Source organism: Alosa sapidissima, chromosome 14, assembly GCF_018492685.1.
Source record: "Alosa sapidissima isolate fAloSap1 chromosome 14, fAloSap1.pri, whole genome shotgun sequence".
Classification (NCBI taxonomy): Eukaryota; Metazoa; Chordata; class Actinopteri; order Clupeiformes; family Clupeidae; genus Alosa; species Alosa sapidissima.
The window spans coordinates 25,392,125-25,414,624 of record NC_055970.1 but is presented as its reverse complement, the minus strand read 5'-3'; the positions used below and the strand labels follow the sequence as shown (position 1 = coordinate 25,414,624).

Sequence of the window (22,500 nt, the reverse complement as noted above, 5' to 3'; positions counted from 1 at the left end):
AGTCTGATGTTATTTGCGAGGTGTCTGCCAGCCAGTTTAAATTATGTTAGCAAGCAAACTTACTTTAGCACAAATGCCCCGAAGTACTGCTTGCTGGCAAAGTGCTAATTTCAAAACGTTACTGACATATAGACACTTTACAAACATAATTGTAACCAAAAAATGTCTGAGTTTATTTGCAAAGCTTATATCAGTGAACTAGCATGTTGCTAACTCCCCACAGTAGGCTGCTTGAAACACCGACTATTAACACACAGAACGAGTAGACCAATCGCAGACCGCAAGGTCGCCTCCACGCAAAGTTAAAATTTTTTGGAGGTGCACGTCGAGCTACGGTGGAGGGGTCAGAGAGGGGTTCACGGCGACGCAGAGGTGTCTGCGGTGGTACGCCGTCGATTCAACGCAGAAGCATAAAACAGCCTGAACGCATCTAAGATCGTAGCATAACTCACAACACAGAACACACTTACCACAAGCATATGTAGTTAAGTAAGGGGACACATGTCAATAACAGTATGGTGAATTATGTCCAGTATACTATAGCCTAATGGAAAAGCAGATACTTATGCTTAGATTGTTAATGCATAGGGATTTATCTTGGCGATCTAAAACTCAGCGCAAAGTGTATTGTTATCATGATGCAAAACATATTCCTATCGTACACTCCGATTTTTCGCCATGCGCGTCTCTTTCTTTGAACAATGCGCTCAGGGGTGTGGCAAATAACAACCTAAGGTGTGGTCTTGGCGCATTATCTAAACATCGCTATCTTACAATATCTAAGAAGCATTACGCCACTGACCAAGAAAAACCTGGTCTATAGCGAAAGGCGCATATGAAGCACAGCTGAAGATGCAGTGTCACGAGATGTAAGCAGCAACACCTCTTTGAAGGATAAATGTCCTTAGGTTTTTTATTCAGTCATTTAAATATTATTGGGGTAAGTGTTGCTTTTTTCAGGCTATGTTTTCAATGGTAACCCACTGTGTCAATAGTAAAAGTAATTAACTGTGTATAACTGTTTTGTCGTTGACTATGACACCACGGTGAAGTGAGGTTCACTTTGCCAATGAGTTCAAATAATAGACGAGTGCAGATGCGTGTAGGCTATTACTCTGCTAGGTTTTAGTAAAGCTTGGTTTAGTGGAATACTTGTTCCATACAGTCTCACGTGCAAGCAAATTCCTTCAAATACGCCGCTGACTAAAGAAGTTGCGCTGCTTGTTGTTGTTTGAAGTTGCGCTGCTTGCTGTTAAAGGGAATGACAGATGTCATTTTCATTGTTTTATAGGATGTTACGCCCAAAACACACCCATGACGGATTAAGAAACATAAGAACCGCCTTGTTGCGCCAGGCGTACAAAATTTGATAACGTTTGATAGCAAAACCACCCCCAATGTGGACTGGACAAACCCCTAAGCTATTCGCCAGTGATTTTATGTTTTGGCCCTTCAGTTGAGTTCAAAATAAAACTGACACAACAAAACAACAAATACTTGATTTTTTTTTAAATTAGTCGTTTAGATCAGTCAACTAATCAAAATATTAGTCGACAGATCAGTCGTTAGAAAATGAGTTGTTAGTGGTAGCACTAATTTCAACCAGCACGACTCCACCAGCAAACCCAGCATAATAAAACTCCCATGGAGTCGAAAGTGGTTTAAATAGCTCTCAGTAACCAAATATGCACAGTATTCTAGCTGACAACCCTTGCTTTCTTTTGCACACAAGCCTCAAGATGCACAATTGCAGCCTTCGCCTTACACTCTTCTTTGATGGTTTTACAAGAAACAGGCTTTAGAAAGTAAAAAAAGACAAATTGAATATAAATACACAAGACTGAGTGAATGAGTAAGTGAGAAAGTGGGACAGAGAGAGGGAAAGAATGTGTGAGTGAGAAACAGAGGGAGACAGAGACAGAGATTGAGAGAGTGAGTGAGAGAGAGAGTGAGTGAGAGTGAGTGAAGGAGTGAGTGAATGAGAGAGTGCATGAGTTAATGAATTCACGAGGGAATGATTGAGTGAGTGAGCGTACGAGTGAAAGGGAGAGTATGAGTATGGTAACCTCTGCCCTTAGACAGCTACGAGGCAGGATATGAACTACTCTGAAGTACTCTGACTACTCTCACAGCAGCTACGAGGCAGGATATGAACTACTCTGAAGTACTCTGACTACTCTCACAGCAGCTACGAGGCAGGATATGAACTACTCTGAAGTACTCTGACTACTCTCACAGCAGCTACGAGGCAGGATATGAACTACTCTGAAGTACTCTGACTACTCTCACAGCAGCTACGAGGCAGGATATGAACTACTCTGAAGTACTCTGACTACTCTCACAGCAGCTACGAGGCAGGATATGACAAGCACTCTGGGTGTTCTCACAGCAGCTACGAGGCAGGATAAGACGAATACTCTAGGTATTCTCACAGCAGAGACCACCGTAAATGCACTCCATTTGCTGAAGCGCTCCATGTCTAAAGAGGGGATGGTAACGCCTGCTGACCCTCCCACAACTCTGATGCTCTCTCTCTCTCTCCCTCTCTCTCTCATGTTCAGGCTTATTGTGTCAGCTATGCCTCTTTCATCACAACATCTAGCCCTCCAATCCACTGCATGCCACCAGAGATGGTTCATCAACAGTCTGTTCTGAAAAAATCTTACTAAACTTGAAATGGAATTGTAATTGAGAAAATAACCATACAAATAAAATGCTACACACTGTGATTAGCTATTCTACTAGACTTATTACGCTCATTAAAGCAGTGCAAAATACAGTCAGACTTCAGCATGGTAGCTAGGTATCATGAGCATGAAAGAGCTCAAGTTCCCCAGCCTAAATCCCAAGAGTCCTTCAAGCATATTAAAAAAGCCCTGGGCATCCTGAAGCGTTCATGCCTCCACCCCTTTGGAACAACTATGACAGGTGGGTATGTGCACCACGCCAGAGAGGGAATATATACTGTATAGGAGGAAATATAAATTGACAGTGCACAGTCAACCTGTGAACTACAGTCATCAAACAGGAGCCCAGGGTTACACAAGAAAGCAGGCTCACAGACAACTTGGAGAGCTTACTACAGTGGGGCCTTTCTCTCACTTACACAAACACACAGGGAGAGAGAGAGAGTGAGAGAGAGAAGGAGAGAGAAAGAGAGACTCGAAGGTCATCACATCTCCCATGGGTACTGTATGGCAGGACAGGAATCAAAGGAGTTTGCTGAACCATGCCAAATTACAATTGGTTACAATCTGCCAGAGAGGCTGGTTGGTATGTCTACCTTTCCCCTTTCAGATGACAGGTTGTGAAGGATGGACTTAAGTTGTCTGTTTTGGTCACCTTGAAAATGTTGCATGGTTTCTTTATCTCCCCACCTAATGTCAGTGGTACAAATACAAATACAAATAAAGTGTATGTGTTGTACTGTGTCTTGTAGTGGACTTTGAGTCCAAAACCATCTCAAACACAATCACTGTCTGAATTCAACACTGCATCTCACTCTGATGCTTTCCAATGCCCTCAGATGCGTATTGAAGGCGTTACGCAAAATTTATGAATGAAACCTGTCGCCCTGCATTCGGCTTCGTCCAGTTTTACACGGAGCACAGAGTCACATGAGCGACTTCTGTCGTGGCCTCGCGCCTGGCTGCGTTAGGAAAGGAATCCCACTGACCGACGCAAGCGACACCTGCGGCTCCGCGCCGCAGCCAAACAGCACGAGTCCACTTCCACTTTCCCATCACATGGCCAAGTGTTCCGTGCTGACTGAAGGCGAACCGATATGTTGAAGCTCGAAGCCATGCATGGAAGAGGTTGTTAAGAGGGGCTCTAGCGGGAAATAACCGATGGCTTTCCCTTTTGGATTTGGCTTAACATACATGCATGCCTACCTTTCCTACCTACCTACCTACGTCATTCCATATGACATGCATAGGATCATCAATTACCACGCGCCCAGTGGGTTCAGATAAGGCTTCGGGATTCCGAATACTGACAGGTGAAGGTGATTTTACATGGTGCAGCACAAACATTAAAGTATCAAGTCGAATGATTAATTCTAACGGACATTGTATATAGTGTGTGGTGTGTGTGAGAGAGAGAAAGAGAGAGAGAGACAGACAGACAGTAAGAGAGAGAGAGAGAGAGAGAGAGAGAGAGAGAGAGAGAGAGAGATGTGTAAGGTGTGTGTGTGTGTGAGAGTGTGTGTGTGTGTCCATCAGGGGTATTCCAAAATGTTTATAAGGGGAACAATGCTGCAGATACGCCCAGCGTGCGCGCATCGCCACATTTCTGGTGTGTCTACATCCAATTCTAGGAAGAGAAGCCCTCCTGTCCTCAGGTCGGGAAACGGGGAACATGGCCGGGTAGGCTGCGAAACTGATTAAAAATCATGATCACACACACACACACACACACACACACACACACACACACACACACATTTACCTTGTAGCATCACCATAGCAATGGCCCATTAGTGAGGAACCCAGGGCAGACTTACCGCAGTCCTCACACAGAATGCTCTCCACCTCCTTCTTGAGGTTCCTCTCGTTGGCGTCCACAGGAGCAAAAGACGCTTTGAATACTAAAGGCTCCTCAGTAGGGTCCATGAAAAAAATATATCTGTGGTCTTTTTCCACGAGCACGCACGGCGCCTCAGAGCCGAAATCCCCCACGGTGACGAGCTGCTCGCGCTCCAGCCCGCCGCCGTTCACCGGCCACACGTCCAGCACCCTGACATTCACACTGTACGGCTCCACGGAGACGTTCTCGGGCAGCGCGAACACCTCACCTTCGATCACCACCGCCGCCCGGTATGCCTGTTCCTGCGGGGTATCCAAGCTCGGGGCGTAGCACGCGAACGAGAGCCCCACGAGCAGCATGGAGAAAAGCGCCAGATCAAGTCTCCTGCTCATGCCGTCTGCTGGGGCTCAGAGGCGGCCGCTCGCGGTGCTGCAGTGCTCTCGGGGCTGACGAGGGGCGCGGATGATAGAGTCGGGTTACGGTGGCGGGAGACTGTGAATGGGCTCCGGTAGAGGCGCGGGGCGGCAGACCTTGCGCAAGAGTCCGTGCCATCTGTGTGCGAGCCGCTCTGCCCCATGCAGCCCGCGATGGGGAAACACAAGCCACTTAGGAACCGGAAATAGCTCCAGTCAGCAGTGATGCGCGGTTGAAAAAATGTCGTTGCTGCATTCTCCTTCAAATACTGATTCCGAAACGCAAAATTGCATTCATAAATTACGCTGCCTTACCACAACACGGGGCTACTGCAAAACGCCGCAGGTCCCTCTTTATCCAGCCAATGTCATGGCTCACACTGGGCGCACTGACTTTCAAACGAGGTTTTCGATGTGAAACGATTCAGACTTGGCACAGAGAAAACAGCATCGGAAAATCCTACCGTGTTAAGGGTTATGTTCCGCGGCGAGCGTTATCGACGCCCAAGCAAGACGGCACGGAGCGAGCGGCCGAGGATGCTGCTCAGTAGGGCGATGCAACAAGCGCGTCCCCTTCGCTCGCTGCCCGCTCTGCCACCACACACTGCCGGCTTACGTGAGCAAACATCACCTGGCCGGTCGCTACTGTCTGTGCGAACTTCCTGCGCAAATTCCGTGATGTGCCGTCAGAGCACATACGACGCCTTGTAGGTCACGGAAAGGCTCCAAGAATCCACATCCGCACGAGACCAGTATCCGTCGAAGCGCGCGAATAGAGCAACTCGTGCATTCGCACCAACGTCATTAACGTACAGAACCTATACAATGCAGCGCCTTATAACTTTTGCTTGGAAAAAAATCAGTTTCCCATGAGAGCGCGCTGTGATCCCCAGTAGGATTGGTAGAAATGGTCCAGGCCACGAGCTGCGATGACTAACGCTGCGAAAGTAGCTCAGTCGTCTCGAGCGCTGGACAATCAGCAATGTTTTTTTTCTTGACGTTATCCTTCTTTCGTTTAATCACGCGGCTGCATTCAGGTCACATTCACAGATCTGGCCCCCAAACCGACCAACCAGGCGTCGCCCGAGCGGGAGCGAAACCTTTCAACGCCCTTTCGCGCACGGTGGCAATCGCAACAGGTCCTGCGGGTATCAGATAAGGACAGGACGCTGTCTGTATCGACAGAATGGTGGTGTGTCATAACACTGGCAGTCGGCTGATGAATGAGACGCAGAGAGCGCGCGAGAGAGGGGACCAGAAAATAAGATTTCCTATAACTCCGCACTCGCGCTGTGTGTGTGTGAGTTACAGTCTGACGGCAGTCGCCAAGTGGATAGTGTAAATATTACCAGCATCTTTCCCTTGGCACAAATAAATGCGACGTTTGAGGCAGTGTATGGCTTTATCCGCTGCTGTCGAGCGCCTTCTACAGGCTGAAGCTGATAATTGTCGCACATGAGAGAACGATGGAGAATTTATTGTCAGCATCGACCATCAGCTGGAACCCTTCTACGAAACCTGGGTTTTAAAGTGGCCTCATAATTACACTCCTGACATGTCATGTAACAGTTTTCATTTCCGTGGTTTTATGTCTGGGAAGGTGCGAGGCGGGCCCGTAAGGTTCCGATCTATGTAATAAAGGCCTCCTTGATGCCCAAAGTGGGAGAGGGGAGGTGCGCGTTATTAGGCAGTTTTCCACAGTCAGTGCAACAGTTATGCCGTTTGGGAGAGACCGTTAACGTGTGTGTTAGTTTGTTCATTCAGCACATCAACTGATCCACATCAGTCCACATCGTTTTGGCTTGCTGCTCGGAAGTGGAACTGACCATGGTGCTGAAGCCGCTGGAACGAACTCTGCCCCTAAAAAAGTGATGGCGTTTTGGCATGCAGTGCCATCCCTTGAGTTCTGTCCCGGCGTATACTGTCTCAGTCTCATACATGCGGGGTTAAATGAGCAAGACAGGGCGTAAAAAAGAGCAGACTCTATTTTACTTACTTAAACGTTTGCAATCGCAATTAATTAAATAAGTAAGAATGAAATAGTACTGTGCAGGAAAAATAATAAACACACAAAACAATTATGATACTTATGGAATAATATTGTTCTGAAAAAAGTGTGTGTTCATTGTGCTTTTCCGTTTGTGATAATAAACTTGCAATGTGTGTGTGCTGATAGAGCCAATCTTTGAAGAGCGTTTCCTGAGTGGTTTTACTTGTAAATTATGTTTATACTTTAAAGCACAAAATGAGAGATGGTCCCTGGAGTCGTCTATTATTCCTGTTGATTTATATTTCTCTCGTGTCATGTGACCTCAGAACCGCTTAAAGACGGGAAAGCAGGAATAGGGGAACTGAAATGCTTGAAATGCCAATTCAACTGCAGTGTCTACATTTCCCCTTTCCTCTGCGCACAGCTGCGCAAGTTAGGCGCAGCTTTGACTCAAAGAAACACACCCACAATTACGACCAAATTTTCAGACTCGCTCGGTGCAGCAGTCCCTATCATTTCCAACGGCAACCTTCTGTGTCATGTGTTGATCTCGCGAGAGCATTAGCTGTTTCTACTGCGATCTGGGCTGCAGCAGGCTGAGGCACACTGCGAGAAGGTAAGAGGGGACGCACATCATGGCGGATAGAGACAGTGGCAGTGAGCACGGAGGATTCGCCACGGGCCCCGGCGCCGGCCCGATGCACCCGTCCCGCCTTCAGCACGACACCGAGGAGCTTGCCTCAAAACGCGTTGACATCCAGAACAAGCGCTTCTACCTGGACGTCAAGCAGAACGCCAAAGGCCGCTTCCTGAAGATAGCTGAGGTCGGGGCCGGAGGAAACAAGAGCCGCCTGACTCTCTCGATGTCAGTAGCTGTGGAGTTCCGTGACTACTTAGGGGACTTCATCGAGCATTACGCCCAGCTGGGCCCTAGTAACCCTGAGATGGTGCAGGACGAGCCCCGGCGGGCCCTAAAGAGCGAGTTTCTGGTGCGGGAGAATCGGAAGTATTACATGGATTTAAAAGAAAACCAGAGGGGGCGGTTTCTGAGGATCCGTCAAACCGTGAATCGGGGGCCCGGATTGGGAACTGCACAAGGCCAGACCATCGCGCTTCCAGCCCAGGGACTCATTGAGTTCCGCGACGCGTTGGCTAAACTCATCGATGATTACGGAGTGGACGAGGAGCCCGCGGAGCTACCGGAAGGCACTTCACTTACGGTGGACAATAAGCGCTTCTTTTTCGATGTGGGCTCGAACAAGTATGGAGTGTTCATGCGCGTTAGCGAGGTGAAGCCGACCTACCGCAACTCCATCACAGTGCCCTGCAAAGTGTGGTCCAAATTCGGCGCAACGTTCTGTAAATACGCGGACGAGATGAAGCGGATCCAAGAGCGGAGTCGAGAGAGGAGGGCACGCGAGCTGCTACCGGAGGGCCTACATGGAGACGAAGCAGACGAGGATTGATGGATATACGGATTTCAGACGAGACAGAGAGAGACCGCTGAAAAAAAATAAAAAAAATATATATATGAAATAACGAATGACATTTAATCAAACGTTACTGTAAATGTTAAAAGCGCGAGAGAGAATTCCAAGGGATCACCCTACCACAACCTTCACAGACTTGCAGTTACATCCCACCCATCGCCGGATACTACCCACTTACCACCGTACTACAGTAAGCCGCTGCTATCAGTAACATTGGTCTATGAACCGTTTTCTGCTCACAAAAAATGATATTGGACCGGAGTTTGTCTCTCCCCTGTCAACAGCCAGTTTTCTACACGTACAGGCCATTGAAATGGGTTCCAAAGTGCAAATTCAAGATGTTATAGCGAAAAAAAGAAAAGAATATATATATATACGTTTTTATGTGTGCTAACATTTGACTCCAGCACAAATCAAATAATATTTAGGAGTTTTATGAAATAAAACTTCAGCCTAGAAGTTTACACAGAGTATATGGTACGCAGATAGCCTACTAAAGCAAGGCCGTTACGTCCTTGTGTGTTTGTACGCACAGTGTACAGGCTCTGGAAGACGTGTTAACAAGCATCTATCTGGAAAAAAGGAAAAAAAAACTAAAAGTAAACATGCATTTGAAGAATTAGAGGTACTTTATATTCACCTGTTTGCCATTTTGAAATAGTAGAGACGGCAGACGAGAGCGTCAGGTCGCAGGTGACGTCCCATTATGACCAGTGCGCAAGTCCTAATATTGAATATCAGCCCCCAGCACCCGTACCCCCTTGGGAAAATGGAATGACAAAAAGTGCTAACTTAGAATAATGAAATATGATTTTGTGAATCAGATGTATTTAAATTCTGAACATGCCCACGTTTTCTGTGGGAGTATTCTTTTGTTTCTTTCTCTCTTTTTGGGGTGGGCGGGAGGGGGGGTTATACAAAGCAGGAGCTGTCCACCAGTACGAGCTTGAGTCGTGTTCTACGAGAGAAGAATCCATGCGGGCGGCACGTGAGGCCCACGCGGATCGTCCTCTACAACGTCAAAAACAACCTGGTGCCTTATCCCTGCTCCACATGTTTACATGCTCCACGCGCCCCGACGCTTTCAGTCACTCGTCTTGCTTCGTCTTTGGCTCACTGCAGGCGCGTTACTGCGACACTTGTGGTGCTCCTAAACGGACTTGTCATTAGAAGCCAAACTCAAAACACAAAGTAGCCTACTCGGCTTTCCTCTCTGTCTTGTCATCTGGAGAAGCCGACGGTGATCTGCAGAGATCAAGCTGCGCGGTGATGTAAACATGGATAACTTCACCTGGAGGGATGAGGGACTGCTCGTAAAGCTCTGTGTGAAACACAAACATGGAAAAAGTAAAGTTGTACATGGTTGTTGTCCTGTGGGTGGGTGTGGAAGGGGTGTTGGTGCGTGCAGGGGGGGGGGGGGGATTGTTTATGGTGCTACTTCCCACGCGCGCTGTGGGAATTTGCCGGTCTTGCTAAAACAAAATCACTTTGCTTACCTCTTTGTTTTGTCGATGTGACGTCACTCCACACGTTGTCATATTCCAGCGCATCTTCTCAAAAGGTAACAATATTTCAGTATCGCGTGCAATATGGTTGCCTACGTGCCAACCGTGGCATTTTCTGTGTACCGATGGAACCAGTTCTCTCTATAAGACGCATAGGACTGAATTCTCCCTTACGACGGATATGTGAAGCACTTCTTGGCACTTCTTGATTTTTTTTTATTAACACGCAAAAATATAGAAAAGATTAAAGGATGACAGACCTCCTCGTGGTTTGGTCCCCGTTTTGGCGGAGTCCTGCGCCACAGGTTCTATCTTGGCACTCGGCTATGGAGACATACGGAGCAGAGACGTCCATCTCTCCTTGCGAGTATCCTCGGCACTGTGTCCGTGGCTACGAGTCGTGCCTAGTCCGACGAGTGACGCACCGGTAGAGCCGCGTACGAGCCCGGAGTAGGCTCTCCACAGGTGGACGTTCCCATGCAGTTCGCTGCTCCAGCGTGTTTGATACATTCTCACTCTCTTAAAGTTCAGAACTACTGGCACAATGCTTGCCGAAAAGAGAGACTTAAGTTATTTTAAAAGCATCTTTAACGAATGTTGTGTAAAGAAAACAATTTAAAAACAACAACAAATCTTTAATTTATTTTGACTCCCTCTATAAAAAAGTATAACCAATGTCAGAGTTGAAGAAAGCAAGATTCCTCTGAACGTTATTAATTATTATTATTATTATTTAGCTTTGTTCTGCTACTTCATGTCTACAACTGTTTCTGAAGTCCTGTTTGAGATCAGGCTGCGTGTGGCATTTAGCTGTGACACAGGCACACACAATATCTTTCTCTCACCTTCTCCTTTACCCATGTATGCACACACACACACACACACACACTCTCTCTCTCTCTCTCTCTCTCACACACACACTCTATCTCGCTCTCTTTCTCTCTCTTTCTCTCTCTCTCTCACTCACACACACACACACACACACCATCATCGGCTGAGTGGGTCTACCTTTTGTCTGACCAGATGACCTAATCTCAGATTCAAACTTCAGACTCGTTCTTGGTTTGAGGCAGACTGCAAACGAATTAACAGAGGCCATGGCAGCATCCATCCCTGACACTATTGTACATCCTGACAAAACTCCTGCTTGAACACTCTGTAGAAGTTTGTTTCTCAGAAGGGCGAGCTCCTCCTCTTGACTCCACTCACATTTTCTGAGTGAACTGAGTTTACTAGAGAGATGATTAGGAGCACCACACCATGCCACCAACAAATAGGCTACTAGTGGACACAAGGACAGAGCTGGCCAGGGTTCGATCCAGGTCTAGACCAGATCCAGTCTAGAGAGCAGCCTTCCATCGCTTGCCTCCATACCTCTCAGCATGTGCAATGCCTATGGTTAGCTTTTGTTAACATGAGCAATGCCTATGGTTAGCTTTTGTTAGCTAACATGTGCAATGCCGATGGTTAGCCCTTATTAGCTAACAAGGGGAACGTCTATCCTCTACTTATGCCATTCGGTCCGAGGTATGTTGACCCTTCAGCATGCGTAGGACTTGCGAGTTATGTTGGACGTCCTTGTGTGTGTGTGTGTGTGTGTAGGCTTGTGTTTGTTATAGAGAGAGAGAGAGAGAGAGATATTTAGCTTCCGTTCACTGTCCCTGTGATCCTCTTTGGAGGTCTCTCTCGTACACAGACTTGTCCAGCTCTCCCCTCCTCTGTGTGCCGTGTGCCGTGAACAGCTCTAGGAAATGGAAACTGGAAAGCACCCTGACTCCCCTGTTACTCTGTGACTGGGTTTATCTGCAGACCACAGATATATGGCGGAGATGTAGAGGGTGGCCCTTAGAAAACACAAGAGGAAAAAAAAGACTAACAAACATGGAAAACACAACATACGTTTGTGCTGAAATGCCTCTTAAATGCTCAGAAACATACGCACATGTTTTACTTTCTAAGTGTGATTCTTTAAAAAGAGACTAATCGCTCATCCTTAATGGCTGAAATGGCACTAAAACAGCTCTTTCTTAGTGTGTGTGTGAGTGTGTGTGTGTGAGAGAGAGAGAGAGAGTGAGTGAGCTACTGAAACAGTACTAAAACAGATGTCTCGGTGGGTATGTGTGTGTTTGCACGTTTGTGTGTGTGTGAGAGAGAGAGCTACTGAAACAGCACTAAAACAGCTGTCTTAGTGCATACTGCCTGGCTTGGAGGTAATGCACAGAGGAGACCAATCAACTCTCATGTTATGATTGTTTTCTTAGCAACAACCTCTGACCTTCGCTAGGTGGGCCTCTATAGCCAGAGGTGTCCATCCATGCCCTCCTGCCGTAGGATAGTACTGAGTGGCGGGTCGTGTGGTGGCACTTTTTCTTTTTAGTGTTAGGAAACTCCCCTGTTAGAGGTGCTTGTTCTGGTCTTACCTGCCATCATAAGTCAGTGTGTGGACGCACACTTAAGACCAGTAATGACTGACCTGAGAAAAAAAAAAAAAAACATCTCAAAATCATGTAAACAGCCCATTAAATCAACAGAAAACCCAAGAGAGCAAAAAAAGTATAAAAAAGACTAAACAAAAAAAAAATATTAAATTTTAAAAAGACATATATTTTTGTGCTTGTATTTGTGTATGTGTGCGTGTGTGTTTGTTTGTGTGAGTGTGAGTCATTTAGGAAGATTCCATTTCGGTTTACAAAGAAAAAAATCACCCACAAAAAAAAAATAAAAATCAATGTGTTCTGGAAAACCGGTTTAGAACCATTCTAAAGGGAACCGCAGACAGGTAACACACTGTCTGTTGGTGCTCAAACACACCCATTCCACTGTTTGCAATGAGCAAATGGTTTGGTTAGGTGTGTGTATGTGTGTGTGTTTTATGTGTGTGTGAGACAGAGTTGAAGACACACTAACAGATTGTACAGGCCGAATCTCCTCTTGCTCCTTCTGATGGGAGATCGGCAGTTCTGTCATGCAGTACTTCCATGGCCTCGAGCGCCAGTCGTTGAAGGCAGGGGACTATGATGTGTTGTAGTATGGGATCCATGAAAGGCAGTGATTATAACATAAGTGTGTGTGGTGGGGTGTTGGTCCAAGATGGAGGGAGGGCGGTATTGGTCTCATGAGGCAGAGGTTTACTGCACAAGGACATCTCACACATATCCTGTGCTCATTTTCTTTTTAAACCCAGACAAATGTGTTGTACTTAAAAAAAATCTATCTATAAATATTATATATATATATATATATATATATATATATATATACATACATATATATGACCTGTGGTGTGTGTGTATATATGGTTTGTTACATATGATGCTCCTCTTTATGGAAAAAAAGATAACACATAGATATATCTCTCTATATAAATATATATAAATATATAAATACATACAGGAAAAGCATATTGCTGTTTCTTTTTTTTCCTTTGAATTTTGTACTTAACAAGCATTGAATCAAATGGATGAATACTTGCACTTTAAATGTATTAAGATAAGTAAAAAAAATCTGCATATTATTTTTGATAGGAGAATCTCACATTCAAAGAAATATGAAATTACTTTCCAGGCTTCGTGACAATTTGCTGTCGGGCAGAAATGTATCAAGCTCTTCTTACTTCCTGAAGTCTATTTTGTGTGTGTTGGAGACGGTTAACTGAACTCAACTGCATGGTGAAGCAGTAGTGAAGACTCTTCTTTTCTCTAGTTGGTTTGAAAAAAACAAAACAAACAAAAAAAATTACAAACTTGTCTGATGATTAAAACAACTGTGATCAACAAACTCATGCATCTATGTTTAACTTCTCTCACTATTCTAGATGTTTTCTTTTCTTTTTTGCCTTTCCTTACGACATGAATATGGTGCTTCAATTGGCTTAGATCTCCTCCAAACTGTACCCCTTATCATTATAGCCATCATCACCATCACCATTACTACCATTGTCGTCGACAGGATAAGCCGTATCTTAATGTTTTTTCTCCATTCCTTGCTGTTTGTGTATACTCACCACTTTATGAAGTTTCTGTTGTTGGTAAACAGTGTGTTTTGTACAGGTATAATGTTTTCTGAGTTGGAGAGCCTCTTTTCGTCTGAAAATGACTAATTGCAATAAAACATTCATTCCTCCCTGAGCTGCGTGGTTTCCGCCGTGTCGTGTTGTGTCTAGCAGGCGTCTCATCACTGTGAGGTCATTTGGAGACCAGAAGCTACAGAAGTTTCAGGCACTTTGCCCATCTTTCAAATAAGGGCCCATCATGGGCAAAGTCAGGACTTAAGTCTTTGAAGACGGCAGACCACCAGAGCTTCCTTTAGAAATGGCCTAGGAGATTTCAAATATAAGCACAGATATATGGTGAAAGGTCATGATCGATGTTTCTGTTAGGCACATGGACTATTGATGACCTCAGTAATAATCAGCTGTTAAGTAGAGAATGCTTGGCCTTCCAGGCCACTCCCCTTCCCCTCTATACTGGCCATCACAACGTGGCAGTGGAATAGCAACAGAACTGATTATGAAGTGTTTACCCAAAGACCCTTCAACCCTTTCTGGTTTACCTCTGCTAGGTCAGCATTACACTCTAAAAGATTAAGGTGCTTAAATGGTTCTTTTCATCACTATATGGTTCCATAAAGAACCATGATTTTGCATTGAACCTTTACATCAAGTGAAAGGTTCTTCACATTGGAAATGCAACCAAAAGCAGCATTTAGAGCCCCATACTAACATAATCAATTAATTAGATTGATCAAACTATGGACATTATTAATAATGAATCACAAGAAAGGATACATACTGAAGTTCATGTTGCCAACATCTAGTATACCTCAAACCATTAAGTCAATTAGTTGCCAAGCTATTTTTGAATGCCAGCACTAAGACATATTACATAAAAGGTAGGTGCATAATGACATACTAATGTTAATGATTGACTACATAATAATGAATTGCAGGTAATGCAGATTTAATATTAATCCTCCTCTAAAGATGCAAGGTTAGTTAAAGAGTTTTAATACCCAGTTTTATAAACTCTATATAAAGTACATAATTTAACATCCTCATCTTCCAACTTTTAATTCAGTCTCAAGTGATCTGGAGGATACTGTAGATGTTATGTTAAGCTATGTATGTAGTTTCCATCAGACAAACAACATTCCCCCAGTACTCAAATTCTACACAGGGGTTCATCATTAGGTTTTTCAATCTTTAAACTAATGGACTGGTATTTGGAACTTGGTTTTGTGTTTCTATTTTAAACTCTTTATAAACTTTTTTTTTAATTTTTCTATGTTTAAATGGCAATTTGATCAGAACATCTACAGTTTTATAATGATAAATGTTTCCTCCATCCTGCTGGGTATGCTGAAAGGAAAATCCTGTACTTCACTGTGGTAATTCATAGTGAACAAGTGTTCTTTTTATACATAATAATGATTTTGGTAAGTTAGATATTGCAAGACATTTCTGTGTTTCTTAATGCAAAAGGTGTCTGCTGTAAGTATCTGTGATGTTGTGGTCTATGAAGGCTGTAAGTCACACATGCTTTCCCCAGACAATGGGATTTTTACAGCGTAAAGGTGTACACTGTACACTCCCTGGTGTTATTTGCGATGATATATCATGATGTCAGGGGTAGAAACTGAGGAGAAACGGATCAGGCCCAGGGGGACGGACCCAGACCAGCTCGGGAACTACCACCAGCCTGGGTGGCGCCATTCCAAACAACGCGTCAATCATATAGGAGCTATCCATGGTCCTGAAGAAAAGCTTAATTATAAGGGCAGGTCTGGTGTCCTAACGTGACGCATATTTATTCTATAAACATGAATGTGTGTCACAAACCAACACAGCTTAGATTGGGAACAGATAATGTTTAACAGTTAAATCAAAGGAAAATATGTCAAGCCTGGTGTCAAGTTTTTCAATAATAACAATATTGTTTATCTTTAATGTGAGTCCGTATATCCAATATCTTTATAGATAGCAACAATCCATTTTCCCAAAGCGACCAGTGATTTTTGTAGTATTAATTGGGTTTCATGATATGGTTTTGTAAATATGCAGGATAATGATATATGAAGGCTTGCAACATTCAGGATATAGACACATGGTATTGATTAGGCTAGTTAAGACAACGGGTAAGGTAAACTCCCGTGCTGATAGTTTACTTAAGTAATTTACTGCGTTAAAGTTAAAGGGAAATGAAATGCAGACCAAACACATTTATTTTAAAAAAGGACTTTATGAAGCACTTTTACTTGTCACCAGCAAAGGCGCTTTTCATCTGTTGTGTCCTAACATGTAACAAATAGCCATGACCAATTAAATAAAAACATTTCTCCAGAGTAAACGTGACAAGAAAGTGCCCAGAAAAAGAGAGCGCGCAATCACGGAGTTAGATCACTTCAGCCAAACTCCCCGTGTTAAAGCGAGATTAAACATAGACGGATAATCACAGTCTCTAGTACAACAGCATTTGCTTGCTACCCTAAATACCGGGGAAAGTCATATCAGCACAACAGCCAGGGCGGGGAGGCGTAATACAAGAGAATAAGAAAGCCGTTACTAAGAATGTATATAAAAAGCACTTCTAATTTCACCCCAGATCTCTCGCAATCTGCAGGAAAAAAAGCTCACTTCGCGTCTATGGTGCCACGTGTCCTAACCAAGCCAAGCAGCACGTGTGTCCTACGAGGGTTAGTGGCGCGAGGGGGCAGGGAAGGCGTCCGTGTCCCGGTGGAAGACTCCAGAACAGTAGTACCATTTAACGCCCAGTGCCGTGGGCTCCAGGCTCGGATGACACCCCACTGTCCCTCCCTATGGATGCTAATGATTGGTCTAGTACATTTCTCCGACGGCTACATTTATCTGGACTACTTTTAAGCTTCAAGAGAGAGCGTGGGGGCAGTCCCGCTGCGTTTCTGTTATATATTTTCACTTTTTAAATAACATATTACAATGTTACAGTGACATGACGGATTCCATTACAGAGCTAGACCGTGGGTCAATATTCTATGGAGGCAGAGAGGTGATGGGATATGTAGTCCATTACAACAGCCATTCAGAAGGTAGTCAATTTCAGCGTTGAGCTTGTGGGAGATGCAGTCCTTTTCACAGATGATTGGAAATGTAGTCCATTTCAGTAGCCAGGCTGTAGGAGGTGCAGTCCTTAATCTCTGACAGTGGTACTCTGATCGAACACAGGAGATAACAGATCCTGAGGTCATCCACGCATAGAGCTGTTCACAGACAGCACCCTCTCCATCAACATAACAGAACCCTTAACTTTTACACACCGCCATACATTCTACAGTATGTCTCTTTCATCTTTCTGTCTCACGCGTTCATCTCTCTTTATTTCCCTCTCAGACTTTCAAACTCATACCAATATGGAGACATACATTGTCACACAGAGCCTCACACACACCTCATCCCACTTCCATAAAATACTTAGCATTTCCTCAGACCACTTCAGTCCGCAGTCTTTACATACAGCGTGCATAAAACATGGAATAAGTCATTACACGGTCCTATACATCTCATAATAGTGTCACTCTAGCAGTAACCCCTCTCTGCTGGAGGTCCACACTGTCCCATCATGCAGCATTCTGGCCCATAGCAATGGTGTGGTATTGAGAATCTCAGATAGCTCAGCAACTCCTCTCTCGCCATAGAGCTGCAAGTCCCAAAACAAACAAACAAATAATAAATAAAAAGAATAAATAAACTATTATGGTCAGTCAAGAGTTCAGGCTTTCTCTCTTATTGTGAGAGTTATAAGTCCATAGAAACTACTACGGACGGTGTGTGCAATTCTCTGTGTGGTTCTACATGTTACATGGGGCAGTCTTTGTGTGTGTGTGTGTGTGTGTGTGTGTGTGTGTGTGTGTGTGTGTGTGTGTGTGTGTGTGTGTGTGTGTGTGTGTATGTTTGTGAGTGTGGGTATGTTTGTGTGTGTGTGTGTGTGTGTGTATGTATATTTGTGTACAAGTGTGTATGTGAGTGTGTGTATGTATTTGAGTGTGTGTGTGTGTGTGTATGTATATGTTGTGTGTGTGTGTGTGTGTGTGTGGTTGTGTGTGAGTCTTGGTTTGTGTTGCTTTGTCAGATGGGCTGAGCCCTTGTAAGAAACCACCCCACACATCCTAAACTCCACCCTCTCTGATTAAACCACACTCTGATGGCAGCAGTACCACCAAAAGTTCCAGATCTATGACGTCATGCAGGCGTGATGTCACTGTGACGTGACATCGTAGTGGTTCCCATGGTTCCTCTGCTGACGATCTGTCCCGTCCTCTTGGAGGATTTCTCTTTCTATGTTGCATTTGGCACAGAATGGAATGCTAGTGGCAACCAGGGTTGTGCACAATTTGAATTGCAATTCTGCTTCCTGTTTGCTACCTCAATTGAAATGCCAGTGAAATTCAAGAATTGAATTGGAATTTAAGAGCCAGTTTCAATTAAATTCTGGAATTTTGCACAAGCCTGGTGGCAACACTGCAGTTGTCAGGACAACAGCTATAATACTTATGGTGGCACTAAGCCCATGGACTGGGGACTTAAGGAGCTATTTATGCTACATTTGTTTTGTTTTTGCTTTTTTGTGTTCTGTTTTTTTTCCTCCACTCCTATTTTCCACTCCTCCTCTCAAGCGCAGAGGTCAGAGAGCAAAGGTTAAAGGTCAGGTGTGAGGGAGGGGTGTGTCTGTGAGTGTGGAGTCGGTGTGTTTTACGTCGGTCTGTGTAGTACAGTGTTTATGTTTGGGATTTGTTAACGGCATTTGCCTTGCATTGAACATGGATGATGGATGTGTGTGTGTGTGTGTGTGCGTGCGTGTATGTGTGTGTGTGTGTGTGTGTGTGTGTGTGTGTGTGTGTATGTAAATGAAGTTTGTGAGTAAATGTTCTTGCATGTGTGTGTATGAATACTATGTGTGTGTGTGTGTGTGTGTGTGTTCAGCTCCGAGGGGGTGTCCGTGGCATGCTCCGTCCATTGATGCCGTGTCCAGGGCTGATGTGCGGGCTGGACTGGGTCTTGCGCATGATTCCGTCCCGTGCGGCTGCCTCGCCGCTCAGCACACACACCTCCAGACGGTCCAGGTCGTCCGTCTCCAGACGCAGCTTGGCCTGCAGCAGCGACGAGTATGTCTCATAACGGCTCCTCTGTGTGGACATGAGGGAGCAGAGTTACAGTCAGGGGCGGACTGGGACCAAAAATCGGCCCTGGCATATTTGGCCCAAGCGGCCCTCAAATCGGTCGGGCACACCTAATTAAATACAAAATCTTTGCATTACCCTCCTTAACTATGCATATATTTTCAACTGTCATGGAGCACTGAAAGTGATGTAGGCCTCATTGGCTATCACTCTGACTGATCAGAGGTAGCCATGGAGCACATGATCTCCATATTCAAGTAGGCTAACAAGCAATTATTAAAGAAGAGTTTCTGCTTGAATTCAAGGTATCATTTCAAATTATTCAATAGGCTACAATTGACAGCAGCACCAAAAATTACTGAAGCCTATGAGTAAAGAGTTAAATTGCCCAGATTGTCTTAGACATTAATGTAATTTATACCAGTTATCACTGTAGGACAACTGAAACAACACGAAACAGGGCTGTTGCTGGAAATATTTTATTCCTTTAGGCTATACTACATTGCTGGTACATTTTGGAACATTATAGCTATTAACTAATTATCTTTAATGTCTTCCAGTAGCCTATCGTATAGGTTAGTTACTGTATATTAGTTGGCTTGTGCATGAATATGACTTGATGTTTTGTAGCCTACATTTTCGTCAGTCTACAGTCTTTTAGCCCATCTTTACCATGATAACCCTTCCAAGTTAGAACCCTTTCGACGCTCTACTTTGAGAGACCAACCACCACTCATGCCATTGATGTTGAATTTTGGGTGTCTGACGGAAACTGATCAATCTGACCAACAATTAACATCGATTTGATGACACTCTTTTGCTGTCCGGGTTTACAAATCATTAATTTAGAACATTTAAGTTGCGCTATTTGTTATTATAATCACAGCATGACCTTACGTTATCATTACCATATCATTACATTATCGCAATTAATAAGTCATTATAATCATCATCGTCAGCATGGCATGTCACACATAGCCTACCTGCTCCACCACTGAGTTCTTATCATGTAGCCTCAACTAGGCTCCACCACCTGCTCACTGTCCCTTGCTCTGTATGCTTGCTTACATCCTCGTTCAAACTCAACGAACTTCAACATGTTGCTGACATATATTGTATTTTTGAAGCTTCTACATTGGTGTTACTTTTGCACTATTGTCACTACCGGCACCCGCCGCAATTTCGTGTAGGCAACTTCGATTAACTTTTGATGCGCTCACAAAATCCTGGCTCTGAGCCAAAATGCGAGGGGTGGGGCCTGACGTGAGCTGTTATTGGATCAGTCGAGTGTCAATATGGAAATGTTACCAATGGGCCGCTGGTTGTCCTTCCTTTGGGCCGATCGTTGGCCAATTGATTGATGATTAAATTATATATAGCCTATTCTATCGGCCCAAAAGGTGCGTCGGCCCACCGGGAAAATGCCCGGTATGCCAGATGGCCAGTCCGCCCATGGTTACAGTCAATCACACACACACACACACACACACACACACACACTCTCTCTCTCTCTCTCTCTCACACACACACACACTCACACACACAAACACATACTGTACACACACACACACACACACACACACACACACACACTCTCTCTCTCTCTCTCTCTCTCTCTCTCTCTCACACACACACACACACACTCTGCAGTAGGCAGACCAGGGAGAAGGGATACAGTGAGAGGAGATCACACACAGGGAGCAGATCATTTCTCTATTTGTCCATCCTTCCTCCCTCCGGTCCTAGCCCCTCCTGCTAATTCATGTTGTGAAGGAAACAAGGAAGGAACGATAGGAGGATTGAGGAATGAAGGAGAGACAGATATGAGAAATGAGACGTCCTGCTCACTCACACATCACTTTTAAGAGACGTCATTTACTGATGATGTGGCGCATCACCTCTTAGGCTAGAATAAACAGACCATTTGGCAGAGAATATGAACTTACTGTATACCAAAGCCTAAAAATATCATATGAACATGGACTATTCCCACTTATTTAGCCTGATAATGAGGTAGTTTGATAGTTCTCGAGACATGAATGAATACTTATTTAAATATAACATATGAACAAAACAAGCATCAACTTTGCATGGTAGTTCATGATTATTCCAGCAGAAAATGCTTCTGCGTAGGATGCCCTCGTTTATCCTCGCGTATCGGCCCTTCCACCTCTCTCCTCTCCCCTCGCTCTCACCTCCTCTGGTTGCAATTAGACAAATGAGACATCCTCGATGACGTCCAGCTTTGAGGAGCGAGGAGCGGTGCCACATGCAAATAGAGCTTTGGGATGTATCCACGGTCATCCCCCCTCTCGCCTTCCTCTACAGTCTTGCTGCTGTGCATTTCAGCAGCATAGCTAGCAACATCGCCCTCTAGTGTTAAACACGCTTTCATAATATATCACTGCCACCTAAGAGCTAATGTCTATTAGCAGTTCCACATTACCAATGCCATAATGTTGCTTTGCTGATGGTCTGTACATCTTCTTCACATTTTGATTCATATTAATGTTACATTTAGCATGTTATATTTAACATTAGATATATAATACAACAAATGAAACATGCCTGTAGCATATTAGTAATGTGCACACATATAGTAAATAAATAAGTCTTTCATGCAGAAGATCTTATAAATGCGATACAACACCAGTAACCATCACTACCATGTTGGAAGACAGGCTCATTAATGCTAAAAAAATATGAACGCAGAGAACGGACCGAAGGGTGATTTCGTCCATTTGCACATTCTCTGAAAGAATGAGCAACGTTTGAACGGAGCAACATTTGAAACGGATGTGTCTATTTTTATATGAAAGGGAGCATAAATTAGGCTTAAAACAGACACCCACACACACAGAAAGAGACAGAGAAAGAATGTGTTGAGAGAGGCTTTTCCTCTCTCTCTCTCTCTCTCTCTCTCTCTCTCCCACACACACAGACACACACTGAGAGGCTAACTAACCTCGTAGGCCAGGTAGTGTTCTTTGAGGCGGTGCTCCTCCGTATCTCTGCTCTTGGGAGAGAGCTCAGGCAAACTCCTTCTGTGTTCCTCCAGCTCCAGAGAGATCTGCTTCACCTTGTTCTCATGAGCGCACAGCTGCTCCTCCTGAACACACACACACACACACACACACACACACACACACACACACACACACACACACACACACACACGCGGCGCGCATAAGCGTTAGCACACACAAATAAATAAATAAATAAATAAATATGCAAATCCACACATGCAGACAATGGTAAATTATGACCACAATAGTCCTACACAACTTCGTGTAGTGGTGTTCTTCTTGAGAGTCCTTGTACAGTATAAGTGCATATGTGTGTTCTGTGTGTGTGGATATATGTGTGCATACATGACGCACGTACATTACATGTGAGTGTGTGCGTGCGTTGAATGTGTGTGTGTG

The 22,500-nt window shown here is 44.5% G+C and overlaps 3 protein-coding genes across 5 annotated transcripts in view; 1 reads left to right on the top strand and 2 right to left on the bottom strand.

Annotated features, from left to right (window-relative positions):
* Positions 1 to 6,334, bottom strand: part of nrg2b (neuregulin 2b) — a 64,160-nt gene extending 57,826 nt beyond the window's left edge. For all 3 annotated transcript variants that reach the window (XM_042061987.1, XM_042061988.1, XM_042061989.1), the window contains exon 1: positions 4,505 to 6,334. In XM_042061987.1, coding sequence (XP_041917921.1) covers positions 4,505 to 4,919 — 415 coding nt within the window. In that variant the 5' untranslated portion in view covers positions 4,920 to 6,334. The remainder of the gene's footprint in view (positions 1 to 4,504) is intronic.
* A 965-nt stretch (positions 6,335 to 7,299) lies between these two features.
* purab (purine-rich element binding protein Ab) lies at positions 7,300 to 9,804 on the top strand. Its single transcript, XM_042062052.1, has one exon. It carries the CDS (start codon positions 7,566 to 7,568, stop codon positions 8,394 to 8,396), a length of 831 nt encoding a protein of 276 aa, XP_041917986.1. The 5' UTR covers positions 7,300 to 7,565; the 3' UTR covers positions 8,397 to 9,804.
* Positions 9,805 to 17,967: 8,163 nt separating this feature from the next.
* psd2 (pleckstrin and Sec7 domain containing 2) overlaps positions 17,968 to 22,500 on the bottom strand; it is a 21,870-nt gene continuing 17,337 nt past the window's right edge. Inside the window, 2 exon segments of the mRNA XM_042062064.1 lie at positions 17,968 to 19,081; positions 22,041 to 22,184. Of these exon segments, the coding sequence (XP_041917998.1) occupies positions 18,875 to 19,081; positions 22,041 to 22,184 (351 nt within the window). The 3' untranslated portion in view covers positions 17,968 to 18,874.